We start from the raw sequence: 18161 nt of genomic DNA on the forward strand, positions 1-18161 counted from the left end.
TCACTTTACACAAAATGTTGTAGACCACAAAATCCACTTTTATTTGGTAGTTTTTACATCTATGACCAAATAGTATTGGGTTGACACAGTAATCTAGAGTTTACCTCTGAAAAAAAGTAATGTGAGTCTGTCTAACCATATTTTCCTAACTCAACAGTAGGATCATGATGATAAGGCAAATGCAAGTTATTTTTACCATGATTCTCAAATGTGAATTGAATGTTACAGTAGCAAATACTTTTGACCTCTTGTGATGAGTCAGAACTACAACTTAATTCTTTGACTTTCACATTTTTTAAAAAGTGTACTGCTGGGATAATCAAAAATTTTATGTTGTGCATTTTTATTACATTTACTTTTGAAAGATAGTTAATAAAAGAAGGTTAGTTGTTTTTCAGGAAAAAAAAAGAAATCTGATGTAAAAATGCAAATTTATGTTGCAGGATGCTTCATGAGTCCCTTTGAGTGGTTTAAAACTACATCAACAGGGCCGGGCGCGGTGGCTCACGCTTGTAATCCCAGCACTTTGGGAGGCCGAGGCGGGCGGATCACGAGGTCAGGAGATCGAGACCACGGTGAAACCCCGTCTCTACTAAAAATACAAAAAAATTAGCCGGGCGTGGTGGCGGGCGCCTGTAGTCCCAGCTACTCGGAGAGGCTGAGGCAGGAGAATGGCGTGAACCCGGGAGGCGGAGCTTGCAGTGAGCCGAGATCGCGCCACCGCACTCCAGCCTGGGTGACAGAGCCAGACTCCGTAAAAAAAAAAAAAAAAAAAAAAAAAAAAAACTACATCAACAGTAGTTGTTTATTACTAGTTGGAAATTCCAGGGCACACAAATGTCCAACTGTAGAATCAGTTGACTTTCCATGTCATGGCTACCATGGTTTAGTAGATAATTTACAATAGAAAACTAATTATTGAAAAGATCAAATAAAGTTCCAAATTTGTAGTGGGTAGTGAGGTACATCTTTTTTTAAATGAAGGGCCGTTTCCCATGAATTTTACTCCGGCTGTTTGGAGCAGAAGAAAATGATTGATCATACCCCTTTCTTGTTTTCTTTTTCCCTGATACCTCCCCACTTCTGTTCTTTAACAGCAACACTCATTCAGTTATTTTGGTAAATTATTTGCAGGTAAGAGAACAAAAATTTTATGAAAAGTAACACCAGGAATAGGTTTTGTATAGAAGCTCTCCTTTTAAACACTGCTCTTTGGTTATAAGCTAAGAATTATTATTGGAATTGACAGCAATAATTTTTAAGCCAAAAGTGTGTATTTTAGCTAAATGTTCCAGATTACACAGTAAATACCCAAGTGAGTAATTGGCAAGAAATAAGGTAAATGAGTTCAGATATTCAAATGATTAAAAATAAGTCTGCATATTAATAGTAGCCTTCAAAGTAATTCTGATGTTCACATTTAATATCATTTAACATTTATACATATTAATCACTGGAGCTTTACTTGGAGTGCATCCACATGAAAAACCAATTATTTATTAAATTTTCCTTTCTTAGCAATAGCCTCTAAATTTGCAGGCCCACCCCAAACTGTTCCTAAAAGATCTCTTTCGTTCTGTAATGCTTCCTCCAAATATAGCTCTCTGCCTGAACAAACAGATTTTTTCAAAGCTCTAATTACTTCCGGTGGCCCTTGGATGAATTGCTTTAGCCATTCTTGTGCCTCTTCTAGAGATTTAGTTTCATCTGAAGACTGCAAGACCTCTTCAACCATTCCTATGTTTAGAGCATTTTTTGAATCCAGTTTAAGGGCCCCACTCAACACTTTCAGAGCTTGTCTACTTCCAATTATTTCAACTAGCCGGGTGGTGCCACCCCAGCTTGGTATTATGCCCATCTCTTTGTGGACGAATCTGATCTTACTCTCTGGAGTCATTAACCTGTAAAAGAAAAAAAGAAAAGCTTAATTGTAACTCTCTGTATGCTCTAATCATAAAGTACTACCCATTCATGATCTGATGTGAACTCTCCACAGATCTTTATAGGTAGATATATTAAAAACAACGTTTGAAAAATATGGCTGTTTCACCTAGAATTTAATTTACTAATAGTATTTAAAACTTCCCTTTGAAAACAGTATCATTTTTTGTTGTGCTTGTTTACCCTTTGCAAACAAGAACCTTCTGTTTCTAAAAGCCCCAAGTTGATCTTTCTTAAGTGAGTGGTGACCTAATGAGAGGATGTGGATCAAGTGAAAGTATGGGAGTAGGAAATGTTAGGTGCATACTAAGAAAAACAAACCAAAAAGCATAGTAAGTTAAGGTTCTCAAAAGTCCTTAGGGGGGAAAATGCTTTTTAAATACAGCATCTATTCAGCAAGTATTTAGTAAGAACTACCAGTGCCAGGTGGTGGTTTAGGTGCTGAGACTGCAGGAATGACCAAAATAAAATCCTTGTGCTCAGGAGCTTGTTTTCAGTTTGGAGAGAAAGGCACTAAACCATATAAAGTCAGTGGCAATGAGTGCTTTATAGCAAAAAGAGAAAAAGAAAATGAGGCAGGAGACTAATGAATTGACAATATGTGTGCTGGGGGTGTGCTATTTTGGATGAAGAAGGACTCTGAATATTTGAGCAGCTACCTGAGGAAATGAGCAATGCAAAAATCTGGGAAAAGATGTTCCAGGAAGAAGGAATTGCAAGTGCAAAAGTCTTGAAGTAGAACTGCTTAGTATCTCTGGGGACGAGTACAGTGTAACTGGAACATGGGGGATAAAATGAGAAGCATACTTACGGGCTTTAGTAAGGAGTTCAGATTTTATTTATTTTTTAAGTGTAAAGTTATTTAGAGGAGGTCAACCAAAGCATTAGCATCTGACATTTTACAAGGGCTGCTCTAGTTGCCATGTGCATGAAGAGCTTATTTAGCATTTCAAAGCTCTTTATACCAGTTTTTTAAGGAACTGGCAGTACAGCTATTGCAGAGTTAGGACTTAAACCCAGGCAGGTTGGCTTCAGTTATCTTCATGCTACACATAATAGCTAGACAAGGTGGAAGCAGGGATACCAGTAAGAAAGTTATTGATAGTGGCTTGGATTAGACTGATAGCAGTGAGTTACCCTAACGGGTTCATTTTCCCCAGTCATGGGATTTTTATGAATAGGATGATTAATAAGAAAGTATAACAATAAAGGGGAGTTAACAAAGAAATTGGTGGGCATAGCAAACAGCCTCACATTTGCCAGTGCAAGAGACTGAGTAAAGCTACACGATTTAGGAAATGCTGCCCATGCGTTTTATTTTGACTGCATGCTTCAAGAAGCTTTGACTTTCAAATTACACATTACAAAAAAGAAGACCTTAAGTTGGTTTGGCTTTCCAACGTGTTAAATACTCAAATGCAGGTGATTTGGTTCTATTAGCACTAAGAACAAAAAACTCAGTCTTTGAACTGAGAGAATTATGACAAATGCCCACTTACTAACTCACTGGGAAACTTTCTCTTCACAGTTGTGAATTTCTGCAAAGGAAAATATGCCTCCATTATGAACAATTGCTTCTAGAGGCAAATAGCTATGAAAAATAATAGTTTTCAAGAAATAATTTTAAAATTGAGAGGAAAAAATAACAAGTCTTATAAAAATCTGAATTTATCACAATATTGTAAGAGGAGTACTGCCTTGTTAAACAGAAAACAATATCAAAAGGAATAGAAATTACAGAAATAATGTCTAATATTCTTAGAAATAGGAATTGTCAATATTGAACCCAATCTTATAAAGCTTTTTACATAATACATTAAATATGTAACTGTTCTGAATTGAATCCTAGAATTGGTTCCGAGCTGTGCCTATAATGGAGTAAAGGACTATGCCAGGAATAAATTCATTTAGAATCAGCTGAACATGAAAACTGGTTAAAGTCCTGGATGTTGGAATAATGTAGATGAGCTTATGACAACAAAAGTGATTACCTATGTAAGCACTTTCATATTTGGAATTATTTGCTTCTAAAGAAAAATCATCATCTCTATGGTGATTTTTTTCCATTTGCCTTATTTTATAAGGTAAACTGTGTCTTTTGGAATTATATTTTACAACTCCAACAAATCTTGAGGTTATCTTTGTAAAAATACCTTTTGTGATCAAAATCTAACATCCATTCTTTGCAAACTGTATACCTCGGGTGTGCTTGTGTACTGATATACATTAAATATATATTAAATAAATATGACCAAAAAATTCATTGGTGACAAAAGAACACAAGTAGTTTCCTCTAATAAACAGAGCATTCAGATGGTAACCTTTACAAGACTTTTTTAACCTAAAAATGAAAGTTTAAATATAAAATTTAAAATGCTGAAAAACCTAATTTAAGAAGGACATTATTATATTAACAAGATATATCCCAATATAGTTAACTGATAGACCCTACAGGATTATACACTAATTCTTTCTAGAGTTTAGATGCAGTTACCTGGTAATACAATTATTGCAAGGGATAATCTATGTAGAGTAATGGAAGACTTAGCTCTTATAATTTTGAAGACTTATGACAGACTCAATTTATAAAACCATATTAAACTTGCTTTTTTGACAAGTAAAAGAATGATAAGTGTCTTCTGACTGTTTGATAGTATAATCATTGGCAATGTTTAAAATTTCCTCTGACATCCTGGGGCAAAGGAGATGAGATTAATCAAATGTGGATATATTTCTTGTTACTACTGTCTGGATGAAACAATGTTATAAGAAAGACTACTCATAACTGGGGAAAGAGTTTCACCTTTGACAGGTGATACAAAGTCAACTGTGGATGATACCAGGAAGGACTGTTCAGTGAGTTACTACTTTTTGATGAGTTAACTCTTAAGTTTCAGGTCTTTGAACAAATGTATTCAAGAACATTCTAAAAAGAAATTACCAAATTTTACTAAAATAGGAAGTTTTTCGTGGAAAAGTTGCAAAAAAACAGCCTTTTTGTAATGCTGATTATTAAAGCAAGGTACTTCTAGTAAATTCTGTGATGAAGGATGGAAATATAAATAATTGAATTGGAAGAGTGTACAGCTTTGATGTGAAGTGCATACACTCAGAAGCCAGACTGCTGGGCTTGAAATCCTAGGATGGCCACTAGACTGGCTACATATCACACATTGTAAAATACAGCAAAGGCAAAAGAAACGTGGTACAAAGAGGAGAGGAAGATTCATCTCTAGATCTTAGGAAGTTATTTAACATCTCTGCATCTCTGAATAGATAATTTGAACATATGTACTCCACAATTCTTTTATAGAGTGTGTCTGTATGTTTTAAAAAAATCTGTGGGAAATTGCCTCAAACACATCTACAAGAGAATATACAGTATTACCTACTTTTATTTGGAAATATAAAAGTTGTATATATTTTGTAGTCTGATACATAATAAACTCTATGTATACTGGCTTTTAATACTATTAAGTTGGTGGTATTGATAGGTCCGTAAAAATAACAGTAGTGAAGTAGTATAACAACAGTGAAGCAGTATAAAGTCCCCTGGACTAAAATCACATAATCTCTAAAATATTCAAAGAGCTATACTCAACACTGTCCAGCAAACTCTTCTTCGATGTTGGTTTTATAAATGGAGAGCACAAGAAATATTCAATTTTTATATTGCCAAATAAAGTTAGAAATAATGCTGTATTCTACTACAGATATGGTTGAAGCAGAAGATTACAAGCTGATCTTTTTTAAAAAACAGGTAAGACAGTTATCCCTCTAAGATTTCTTAGAACTGTCCAATACAAGTAACAAGAGAAATATCTTGAAATTTTAAAGAAAACCATTGATGTTACAAAATTAACATGATGTTATACATTTAAAGTTTGGAATCACTGATTTAAATATAAATAAGCTTTAGTGTAGGGCCAGAAACTGCTAGTCCTTTTACATTGATTGCATAAAGGGCCAAAGACAACAAAGTAAGCTTGCTCGCATGGGGAAATATAGCATAGAAAATTATAGAATTAGCAACAGCATCTCTGACCACAAACAATACTTTAAAGTTATGCCTCGAACATAAACTTGTTCACACATATATTTTCCTGGTACCTTCTCCCTTTTGTTTTCTACCATCTGTAACATCACAAAACAAACTATGGAAAAGAGAAAGAACCCAAAAATTCTCCCTATAATCTCACCTTTCTGATTTCCAAGTCTCAGATGATTGGCTTCATGAGTTTTCATTCATTATTTGCAAACAGACTGCTTGAGTAAGAAGGTATATAGTCGAATGCGTGAAAACTTTTATTTGTTGTGTGGTTGTGAGGGGGGAGCAGATATAAAAATGTTTTGTGATATTGAAGTCTGATTTTAACATTTGGTAATCCTGGCATGATCACAGGTAGATTTTCTTGATGTCACAGCTCTAACGTAAGAACTTCCAAGAAATGTGGTAACTACAAAACAAAGCAACATGGGCAGTGTGACTGCTTCCTGAGGTGGACATCTCCTCTTCAGAGTAAAGTTACTTCCAAATCATGGGATTTGTTATTTTCGAATTGGGGTGGGGGCGGGATTGTGTGTGTGCATGCATTTATTTGTGTGTGTGCAAGTGTGTGTAATAGTGTACTTTATTTATGAAGCCAGTATTTTTTTTTTTGAGACGGAGTCTCACTCTGTTGCCCAGGCTGGAGTGTAGTGGTACAATCTCGGCTCACCACAACCTCTGCCTCCTGGGTTCAAGTGATTCTCCTGCCTCAGCCTCCCAAGTAGCTGGGATTACAGGTGCCCGCCACCACGCCTGGCTAATTTTTGTATCTTTAGTATAGACGAGGTTTCACCATGTTGGCCAGGCTGGTCTCGAACTCCTTACGTCAGGTGATCCACCCACTTTGGCCTCCCAAAGTGCAAAAGGCTACCGTGTAAGTTCCCTTGGGATAAGAATGTTTACAGCTTCCTTTCTTTATAATATACTTTGAACTAATGGGTAACAGCTGGAAATGCTAATACCTTGGCTGAGGGTTATTTATATTCATGAAAACAGCATTAGAGATTGAAAACAAATTAGATAGGCAGGCTCTAAATTGGATAGTTGAGAATTTTATTTCACTAGGGAGATAAAGGAATAAAAATGTGCTTTTCATCTGGCGTATAAACAGCTCAATACCCCAAAGGAGAAATGGGAAAAGAAAATGCAGAGAATTCATACATATATAAATCAACCAACATGAAAATTTATGTATCACCAAAAATCTCTAAAAAGGCAAATAAAATTTAATTTTTGATTATCAAAATTATAAAAGATATCTTAAAAGATTATACTCATTGTAAGAAAGGATGCTCTCAAATAGACACTACTTTCTGCTGGTGGTAATATAAATTGGTAGAATCTTTCCTAGAAGATAACGTGGCTATTATCAAAAGCCTTGAACACTGCATATCCTTTCATTAAGTATTTGTGCTACTTACATGATTTATTTTCAGGAAATAATCTGAAATGTGGATAAAGCCTTTTGCTTAAGGTAATTATCACAGCATTAATCATTTTAGAGAAAAATTGGAAATAACAGACCAACAGAAAATCTCTCAACAGACCTAACTGCAAGTGGAAATCTAGTACATGATCAGGTGTTACCTCAAATCACTGGAACACAGAAGGCTTTCTAAAACATATAGTGTTGGGACAAATTGCCATTTGGAAAAAAAAAATGAAACAAGATCCATTACTCACAGCACACATGAAAATAAGCTCAAAATGGATTAGATATATAAATGTAAAACAAAACCATTCAAGTACTAGAAGAAACACGCATGAACTTTTCTATAACCTTGGTATATGGAAAGGCTTTTAAAATACCACTCGAAATCCAGATGCAACTTTTAAAAAGATTGCAGATATGACTACTTTTGTGTGTGTGTGTCTGTTTTTTTTTTTGATGGAGTCTTACTCCATTGCCCAGGCTGGAGTGCAGTGGCACGATCCTGGCTCACTGCAGCCTCCGCCTCCCAGGTTCAAGTGACTCTCCTGCCTCAGCCTCCAGAGTAGCTGCGACTACAGGCGTGCCACCACACCTGGCTAAATTTTTTTTATATTTTTAGTAGAGACAGGGTTTCACCATATTGGCCAGGCTGGTCTCGAACTCCTGACCTCGTGATCCACCTGCCTCGGCCTCCCAAAGTGGACCATGTTTTTTTAAAAAGGCTTGCGTGGCAAAAAAGAATAAAAACAAAAAACAAGCTGAGCAAACATATGCAAAACATTTCATAGATAATGACATCCCTAATACTTGAAGAACTTTAAGAAATTGAAGGAAAAAAACAAATATCCTGTTGAGAAATAAGCAAAATATGAATAAATAATTCACCAAAAAAATTTTTTTAATGGTCCTTAAGACATATGAAACTATAATCAACTTCATTTTAACAGAAATAGGCTGTGCGCAGTGGCTCATGCCTGCAATCCCAGCACTTTGGGAGGCTGTGGATCACCTGAGCTCACAAGTTTGAGACCAGCCTGGGCAACATGACGAAACCTTGTCTCTACAAAAAATACAAAAATTAGCCAAGTGTGGTGGTGCACGCCTGTAGTCCCAGTTAATCCGGAGGCTGAGGTGGGAGGATGACTTGAGCCCTAGAGGCACAAGTTGCAGTGAGCAGCGATTGTACCACTATACACCCCAGCCTGGGTGAGACAGAGCAAGACCTTGCCTCAAAAAGAAAAAAAAGAAAAAAGAAAGAAATGCCTATTAAAACTATGCTGAAATATTGTTCCTTACCCATGAAATTGGCAAATTCAAAAGCTTAATAGTAGGCTCTGTTGACAAGGCTAAGTGAAACAGACTAGAGGGAATGCAAGACTTGTCTATCTCTTATGGAAGAAAATTTGGCAATAATTAATAAATATTCATTAACTCATTAATATTTATTTAACTTTTGATTCAGCAATCCTATTTCTAGTGTTTATCCTTAAGATATGCCATTAGTATTGCTAAAAAGTATACATAAAGTTATTCACTACAAGATTCTAACATTCAAGACATAAGGCTGGAAACAAGGGAAAAAATTTAAACTGAATGCAAAAACTAAAGCAAGGTATTTTCAAATGAAATCACATTGAGGGAGAAGAAAAGGAAAAATCAGGTAGACAGTTAAGGCTAGTCCTTCGAGAAATAGCCTGAAAAATCACAGCTACAGGCACAAACACAACAGCCTGGGGAAAAACTAAACTGCAACTACACTAATAAGAAAGCAAGGCCCAACAGAGAAGCCTTTTTCCCTTTGTGTGATCAGGAGGCTTCCAGGAAAAATGTTCCTCCCCTTTTCAGGCATATACATGGTAGGCTCTGTGGGAACTTGCACAGGAATGGCGGGTGGGCTTACCTGAAACAGACCTGCAGTTACACAAACAAGAGAAGCTTCACTTTGTGCTTACCCAAGACATACCCACAGCTGCAGAGATAAGGAGAGTTACACAAATAGCTACAGAGATGAGGGGAGTTTCTTATAAAAGCTTTTGGATTCATATGTAAAAACAGCAACCCACTCGGGCCCCCTCTCCACTACAAAGAGTTTTCTTCTTTCACTTATTAAACTTTGACTCCAACCTCCCCCTTGTGTTCACGATCCTTAATTTTCTTGATTGTGAGACAAACAGTTCGGATAACACCTCAGACAACGAGACCATTCACCCAAGACCAATTCAACATCAAAGAAGGAAAAACAACAAAAACAACAGTGAACTAATGTAAGTAACTTCGGACACAGTACAATACTTTATCCTTAGTCTGGGTAAAAAAAATATATGATACACAAAGATAAAACACAATAGCAAAATGTTAAAAATTGTTGGACCTGAATGAATGGCACAGGGAAATTATTTGTATTACTCTCATGCCTTTTCTGCAAGTTTGTAGTTATTTCAAAATTAAAAATTAAAAAATACAATTCCAGTTTCTCTCTCACACCAAATTCAATAGTAAAATATTAAATGTTAGACATATAAAAATGTGTACATGCTTTTTTTTGCCAAAAGTTGATGCTAAAAGCCAAGCAGTCTGAGTTTGTCACTTTCTATTTTCTAAGGTGGTTTTGAGAGATTTTTCTCTATTTTCCCGTGTTTTTAGAATAACTGGAATTAGAAAGTAGAATCTAGGAATGAGTGTTTTAAGTACTTCCTGAAGCACATTCTGGAATCTTGATCTTGAAACCAAGCTAACCATTCATACTACAGGTATAATTATGTTTAAAATAATGTCTGTATCAGAGAATCCTTTATAAATTAGGTATACAGTCATGCATTGAATAACAACATTTCAGTCAGCAATGGGCTGTATGACAATGGTCCCATAAGATTATAATGGGACTGAAAAATTTCTATAGCCTGGTGACATCATCGCCACTGTAATGTCATAGAACAATGCTTTACTCACATTTTTGTGGTGATGCTGTTAAAAACAAACTTACTGCACTGCTACTTGTACAGAAGTATAGCACATACAATTGTGTACATTACATAATACTTAATAATAAATGACCATGTTAATGGTTTGGGTATTTACTGTACTATACTTTTTTTTTTTTTTTTTGAGAAAGGGTCTCACTCTGTCCCCCAGGCTGGAGTGCAGTGGTGCCATAATGGCTCAATGCAGCCTTGACCTCCTGGCCTCAAGCAATCCTCCTGCCTCATCCTCCCCCAGTAATGGGACTACAGTCTTGTGCCACCATGCCTGGCTATTTTTTTTATTTTTTGTGTCTCACCTATGTTGCCCAGGCTGGTCTCCAACTCCTGAGCTCAAGCAATCCTCCTGCCTTGGCCTTCCAAAATGCTGGGATTACAGGCATAAGCCACCACACCTGACCTATACTTTTTACGTTATTTTAGAGTGTTCTTTTACTTTTATATGTAGAAAATTAAATGTAAAATAGCCTCAGGCAGGTCCTTCAGGAGGAATTCCAGAAGACAGCATTATCATCATAGGAGATCACAGCTCCATGCATGTTACTGCCCCTGAAGATGTTCCAATGGGGTAAGATGTGGAGGGGTAGGACAATGATATATGTGGAGGGGTAGGATAATGATATGGATGATCCTGACTGTATGTAGGCCTAGGCTAATGTGTGTGTTTGTCTTAGCTTTTAATAAAAAAAAAAAAAAAAAAAAAAACTTTTAAAAAAGATGAATAAAATAAAAATAGAAAAAGCTTATAGAATAAGGATATAAGAAAACAATACTTTCGTACAGCTGTAAAATGTGTTTGTGTTTTACATGAAGTGCTATTACAAAAGAATAAAGTTTTTTAAAATTAAAAAGCTTATATAGCACAAAGTTATCACTTTTCACTGGCAATCAAATAGAAATATAAAAGTTAGCAACAAATCTGACAATTAAATTCCCTATGCCAAGCCCATACGTGGTAGGTAGATTGGCCCTGAAGAGATGACCTAATCCCTGGCAACTGTGCATGTGTTACCATACATGGCAAAAGAGACTGCAGATGTAACTAAAGTTAAATCCTTAAAATAGGAAAATTATCCTGGATTATCTGAGTGGACCCAATCTAATCATGAGAACACTTAAAAGCAGAGAAATTTTTCCAGCTGTAGTCAGAGAAATGCAGCATAAGGATAAATAAGAGAGATTCAAAGTATGAGAGGAACTTGACTCACCACTGCTGGCAGAGCCACATGGAAAGCATGAGAAGGAATTCAGAAAATCTCCAGGAGGAAAGACTCGTCCCCGATCTGGCAGCAAGGAAACAGGGACTTCAGTCCTTCAAGTGCGTGTAACCAAATTCTACCAGTTGGAACCTGGATGAGCCTGGGAGTGAATCCTCCCCTAGAGTCTTCAGAGCCCACTCCAACTGACACTTAGATTTTGGTCTCATGACACAAGGTTTAGAAAAACCAGCTGAGCCCAGCTGGACTTCAGACCTATACATCTGTGAGATAATAACGTGTTGTTTTAAGCCACAAAATTTGTGGTAGTTTGTTATAGCAGCAATAGAAAACATACGTATTAGCATTTTCTTAATTTATATTTCATTCTAAATATCTTTAATTTGTCAAGGTGGATTAAAAAATGAGAGGCTATATTACCACATTTCTAGCTTTTCATTTCCTCACATTAATTTTGTCACTAAAAGGGAAATACAATGCTTGACTAGATTCTGACCATTGAGAAATACCAATTTTTAATTCATGTTAGTCTTTTGCTTTTAAAAATGTTTTTTAAAAGCCATTTTCTCTTGGAATATTTTACATGAAAAGTATGACTCAAGTGAGGGTCTATCTATGCAAAGTAGAACTGTTTCTGACATACGTATACATTACATCTATTACCAGCTGGTGCTCACAGGGTTTGGGGGGAAGGGGACAGTGTTAGAATGCTACATGAGTTCATTTCTTTTATATATTCATATTAAGTGTATCTCCATTTGCTGAAGTACTTCCATTGGCACGGATGAAAATGTCAGTTGAGTGAATTCCAGGCAATTCTCCAAGGTAAGAAAGTTAAACAAGCGAAAAGGGCCAACACATATAAAGAAGGAACTTATCTTTTTAGCGAATGCTATGAAAGCTTTTGGTGTTTTTTTAGAACAAGCAGACATTCTTAGGAAATAATTAAAACAATCTGTCATAGAAAATAACTGATGAGATACTGATAAAATTAAGGGGAAAAAATCAGCTAGAGGAACTTGTACTGACTTATCACTTCCTGGAAACTGGGGCTAGTAATGTAGTTCATTCAGTATGCAATCCTCTCTATTAGCCTCTAACATTTAAGAACTATAGTTGCTTTTGGTATGTGGGTTTTAAAAGGGCTGAGTAGCATAGGACAGTGCTTGTCAAATTTCTCTGGTTAAGGATCAATTTCTTCTTCATTTTTTAAAAAACTTTCTAATCGATTGCAGACCAATAATTTTGTAAAATATAACAAAAACATACTACTAGAAAAATGAAACAAAAAGCCAAGACACAAGGTTTGTGAATGGCTGTGCCTATCACATGTGGGTGCTAAAATATGTTTAATAAACAGACACCACTTTCAGAAAAGCTGGTCCAAAAATGAATAAGTTTTCATCAGAAGCTTCTCAACAAAAGCACCTGGTATATCCAGATACTGAGAGTAGGTAGTACCCTCAGACATCTTGTGACAAATAAAATTAAATATTTAATGAAGGTCTAGGATGCATTACATTTTCTTCAATTAGAGAATGATAGCTAGGCAATTTAGCAGTATTAAAGGATTAAATAATCTCTGATTATTTTTCCTGCTATTGTGCTTTTTTGTCCTAAACTCTAACTACACTTAAACATAGATGAGAAATCAATATGAAGAATGGTACAAAAGTCTAATAAAGATGAACATCGGAATCTATGTTAGAGGGTTTTCACTTGTTCCAAATCAACATCTAAAAAGTCTTAATTTTCATTTTCTTTTACATAGAGGATTTTTCAGTGTAATAATGCACACTTGCATGTAGCTTAAGATTCTTTTTTTTTTTTCTTTTTGAGACAGAGTCTCACTCTTGTTGCCCAGGTTGGAGTGCAGTGGCACGATCTCAGCTCACTGCAACCTTCGCCTCCCGGGTTCAAGTGATTCTCCTGCCTCAGTCTCCTGAGTAGCTGGAATTACAGGCGCCTGCCACCATGCCCGGCTAATTTTTGTATTTTTAGTAGAGACGGGTTTCCACCAAGTTGGCCAGGCTGGTCTCGAACTCCTGACCTCAGATGATCCACCCATCTCGATCTCCCAAAGTGCTGGGATTACAGGCCTGACCCACTGTGCCCAGCCTTAAAATTCTTTTAATTACTAGATATACATTTTATATTTATATATGTGTTGAAATTATATATTTCATAACTACCTGTATTTCAGTGTAAAGTGAGGAATGCATTTAATACTTTCACACATAGAGCATTTCCTGTTTAGTCTCATATCAAGCTTAAAGCCAATGACTGCTTCCTCCTCACAGAATAAAATGTAATAGTAGTATTCTAATGCAATCTGCACTGATGACAGCAGAGGGCACTGTCATATAAAATAACTTTTTTTTATTGTGCATAAGAATTTTGTGCATTATTGAACACTAGTTTTCAAGAGGCTAGGATTTCTGTAAACTGTCTTATATACCAAAAAAACTGGAAAATCTCTATTTGTGTGAGCATGAAGCGACATATTTTAACTGATGAATGGAAACCTGAGTCATAAATTATAAAAAAAAATTAATATAAAATTTACTGTTTTTCATAAGTTAGCATACTGAAGCCTTTCTCATTCTATTTCTACTACTATATGATGCCATTTATATGAAGTCAAAAAAATAAAAAATATATTTATTATAGAATATTTAGCTTATAAAACTATAAAGGAAAGCCAGAAAGTAATTACCTTAAAATTCAGGGTAAAAGCCAAGTTGTGAATACAACAGGAAAGTTCTTGAAGGAAATTCAAAGTGCTAATCCAGTGAACACATGAATAACAAGGAAGCAAAAGTCTTATTGCCGATATGAAGAAAGTTTTAGTGGTCTGGATAGAAGACCAAACCAGCCACAGCATTTCCTTAAGCCAAAGGCTAATCCAGAACAAGGCTCTAACTCTCTTCAACACTACAAAGGCTGAGAGAGGTAAGGAAGCTGCAGAAGAAAAGTATGACACCAGCAGCAGAGGTTGGTTTATGAGGTTTAAGGAAAGAAGTCATCTCGATAATATAAAGGTGCAAAGTGAAGCAGTAAGGGTTAACACAGAAGCTGCAGCAAGGGATCCTGAAGATCTAGCTAGGGTTATTGATGAAGGTGGCTACACTAGATAACAGATTTTTACTGTAATATTAATGGTCATTTGGCAGTATTCCCTGTGAGCCAGTGGTGACAGTGGCCATGGGGTGACACTCTTCCACTTTTGGAAAGGGGAGAAAAGACTGGAAAGGTCTACATCTTGTGGTCTGAGTTACAGCTCAGGCAAGTCAGAACACCAGCTAGACTTCTAAAGTTTTTGACTGTAGTGTCAGGCTCCCAGACAGTACCTCTGGACTTGTCCAGAGTCTAGTGGAAATCACCACCCTGCAGGGAAGAACACAGGCCTGGCTGGCTTTGCCACTTGCTGATTGTAGAGTCCTAGTCCCTCAAGTGAACATAGGCGGTATCCAGGGGGTGGTTATGCAAGGCCTTGGGCAAGATCCAGTGCTGTGCTAGCTTCAGATATGACCCAGCACAGTCCTAGTGGTGGTGGCCATAGGGTTACTTGGTTCACTCCACCCTCAGCTCCACGGGGTTCAGCAGAGAGAGAGAGAGAGAGAGATTTCATTTGTTTGGGAAAAAGTAAGGGAAGAGAACAAGAGTCTCTGCCTGGTAATCCAGAGAATTCTTCCGGATCTTCTCCAAGACCATCAAGGCAGTATCTCCAGAAGTCTGCAAGAACCACAGCATTACTGGGCTTCGGGTGCCCTCTAAAGCAGATACAGCGTAGATCACAACACCTACGTCCTTCTGAATATCTAGAAAGCCTTCCCAAGAAGGACCACTATGAACAAGCTCAGACTGTGAAGATTATAATAGATACCTAATTCTTCAATGCTCAGATACCAAAGAACATCTACAAGTACCAAGGCTGCCTAGGAAAACATGTACCCACCAAATGAACTAAACCAGGTACCACAGACCAATACTGGAAAAAGAGATATGTGACTTTTCAGACAGAGAATTCAAAGTAGCTGTTTTGAGAAAACTCAGAGAAATTCAAGATAACACAGAGAAGGAATTCAGAATCCTATCAGATAAATTTAAGAACAAGATTGAAATAAAAAGAACCAAGCAGAAATTCTAGAGCTGAAAAATGCAACTGGCATACTATTGAAGAATGCATCAGAGTCTTTTTATGGCAGAACTGATCTGGCAGAAGAAAGAATTAGTGAGCTTGAAGACAGGCTATTTGAAAATATAGTCAGAGAAGACAAAAGAAAAAAGATAAAAAAAGCATCCCTACAGGATACAGAAAATAGTCTCAAAAGGGCAAATCTAAGAGTTATTGGCCTTAAAGAAGAGGTAGAGCAAGAGACAGGGTTAGAAAGTTTATTCAAAGGAATAATAACAAAGAGCTCCCAAAACCTAGAGATAGATATCAATATCCAAGTACAAAAAGGTTATAGAGCAGCAAAGCAGATTGAACCCAAACAAAAGTACCTCAAAGCATTTAATAAACTTCCAAAGGTCAAGGATAAAAACGCAGTCTGTAATAAAGGATCCTAAAAGCAGCAAGAGAAAAGAAGAAACACATAATTAAGCTCCAATATGTCTGGGAGAAGACTTTTCAGTGAAAACCTTACAGGCCAGGAGAGAATGGTATGACATATTGCAAGCGTTGAGGGAAAAATTCTTTTATGCTAGAATAGTATATTCTGCAAAAATACCTTCAAACATGAAAGAGAAATAAAGACTTCCAGACAAACAAAAGCTGAGGGATTTCATCAACACCAGACCTGTCCTATAAGAAATTTAAAGGGAGCACTCTAATCAGAAAGAAAACGATGTCAATGAGCAATAAGAAATCATCTGAAGGTAAAAAACTCACTGATGATACTAAGCATACAGAAAAACACAGGATATTAAAACACTGTAACTGTGTCTTATCTTAAGTAGAAAGATCAAATGATGAACCAATCAAAAATAATAACTACAACTTTTCATGATATAGACAGTAGACAACAAAAAATTAAAAAGCCAGAGGATAAAGTTAAGGCATAAAGTTTTTATTATTTTCTTTTTGCATGTTTGTTTGTTTATCCAAACAATGTTCAGTTGTTATCAGCTTAAAATAATGGGTGATAAGATAGTATTTGCAAGCCTAATAAGATGCAGTATTTGCAAGCCAAAAAACGTAAAAGATACACAAAACAATTAAAAGCAAGAAGCTAAATCAAATCACTGGGAACATCATCATCACAAAAAGGAAGAAGAAAAGAAAGAGAAGACCACAAAACAATCCAAAAAACAAATAAAATGGCAGGAGTAAGTCCTTACCTACCAATAATAATACTGAATGTACATGGACTAAACTCTCCAATCAAAAGACACAGACTGGTTGATGGATTAAAAAAAAAAAAGACCAAATCATCTGTTGCGTACCAGAAACACATTTCACCTATAAAGACACACAAAGACTGAAAAAAGATATTCCATGCCAGTGAAAACAAAAAGAAAACATGAGTATCTATATTTATTTCAGACAAAATAGATTTCAAGACAAAAATTGTAAGAAGAGATGAAGAAAGTCACTATATAATGATAAATGGGTCAATTAAGCAAGAGGATATGACAATTTTTATGCCACCCATCACTGGAGCACCCAGATATATACAGGAAACATTAGAGCTAAAGTGAGAGATAGGCCTCAATACAATAATAGCTAGAGATTTCAACACCCCACGTTCAGCATTTGATATGGTTTGGATTTGTGTCCTCACCCAAATCTCATGTAGAATTGTAATCCCTAATGTTGTAGGAGGAGGTGATTGGATCATGGGGACAGCCTTCCCCCTTGGTGTTCTTGTGATAGTGAATGAGTTCTCATGAGATCTTGTTTGAAAGTGTGTAGTACCCTCCCCCTTTTCTCTCTTTCTCCTGCTCCAGCCATGTAGGACGTACCTGCTTCCCTTTCATCTTCTGCCATGATTGTACGTTTCCTGAGGATTCCCCAGCCATCCTTCCTGTACAGCCTGTGGGACTGTGAGCCAATTAAACCTCTCTTCTTTATAAATTACCCAGTCTCAGGTAGTTCTTTATAGCAATGCAAGAATGGACTAACACAGCACTGGACAGATCTTAGAGACAAAAAATCAACAAAGAAACATCAGACTTAATCTGCACTATAGAAACAAATGTACCTAATAGATATTTATGCAATATTTCATCCAAGAGCTGGAGAATACACATTCTTTTCCTCAGCACATGGATCATTCTTAAAAGTAGACTGTATGTTTGGTCAAAAAACAAATCTTAAAACATTCAAAAAATTAAAATAATAAACATCTTCTGTGATCACAATGAAAACTACAAATCAATAATGAGGAATTTTGGAAACTACACAAATACATGGAAATTAGACAATATGCTCCTTAATGGCCAATGGGTCAATTAAAAAATTAAGAAGGAAACTGAAAATTCTCTTAGAACAGATGATAATGAAGTACAACATACCAAAACCTATGGGATACAGCAAAAGC

General features: G+C 36.2%; 1 protein-coding gene across 3 annotated transcripts in view; it reads right to left on the minus strand.

Annotated features, from left to right (window-relative positions):
- Window positions 1-23: 23 nt before the first annotated feature.
- The window catches only part of ECHDC1 (ethylmalonyl-CoA decarboxylase 1), a 54687-nt gene continuing 36549 nt past the window's right edge, over window positions 24-18161 (minus strand). For all 3 annotated transcript variants that reach the window (XM_032158604.2, XM_032158612.2, XM_058435545.1), the window contains one exon: window positions 24-1901. In XM_032158604.2, coding sequence (XP_032014495.1) covers window positions 1493-1901 — 409 coding nt within the window. In that variant the 3' untranslated portion in view covers window positions 24-1492. The remainder of the gene's footprint in view (window positions 1902-18161) is intronic.

This window comes from Hylobates moloch, unplaced genomic scaffold, assembly GCF_009828535.3.
Source record: "Hylobates moloch isolate HMO894 unplaced genomic scaffold, HMol_V3 SCAFFOLD_2, whole genome shotgun sequence".
In the NCBI taxonomy this organism is placed as follows: Eukaryota; Metazoa; Chordata; class Mammalia; order Primates; family Hylobatidae; genus Hylobates; species Hylobates moloch.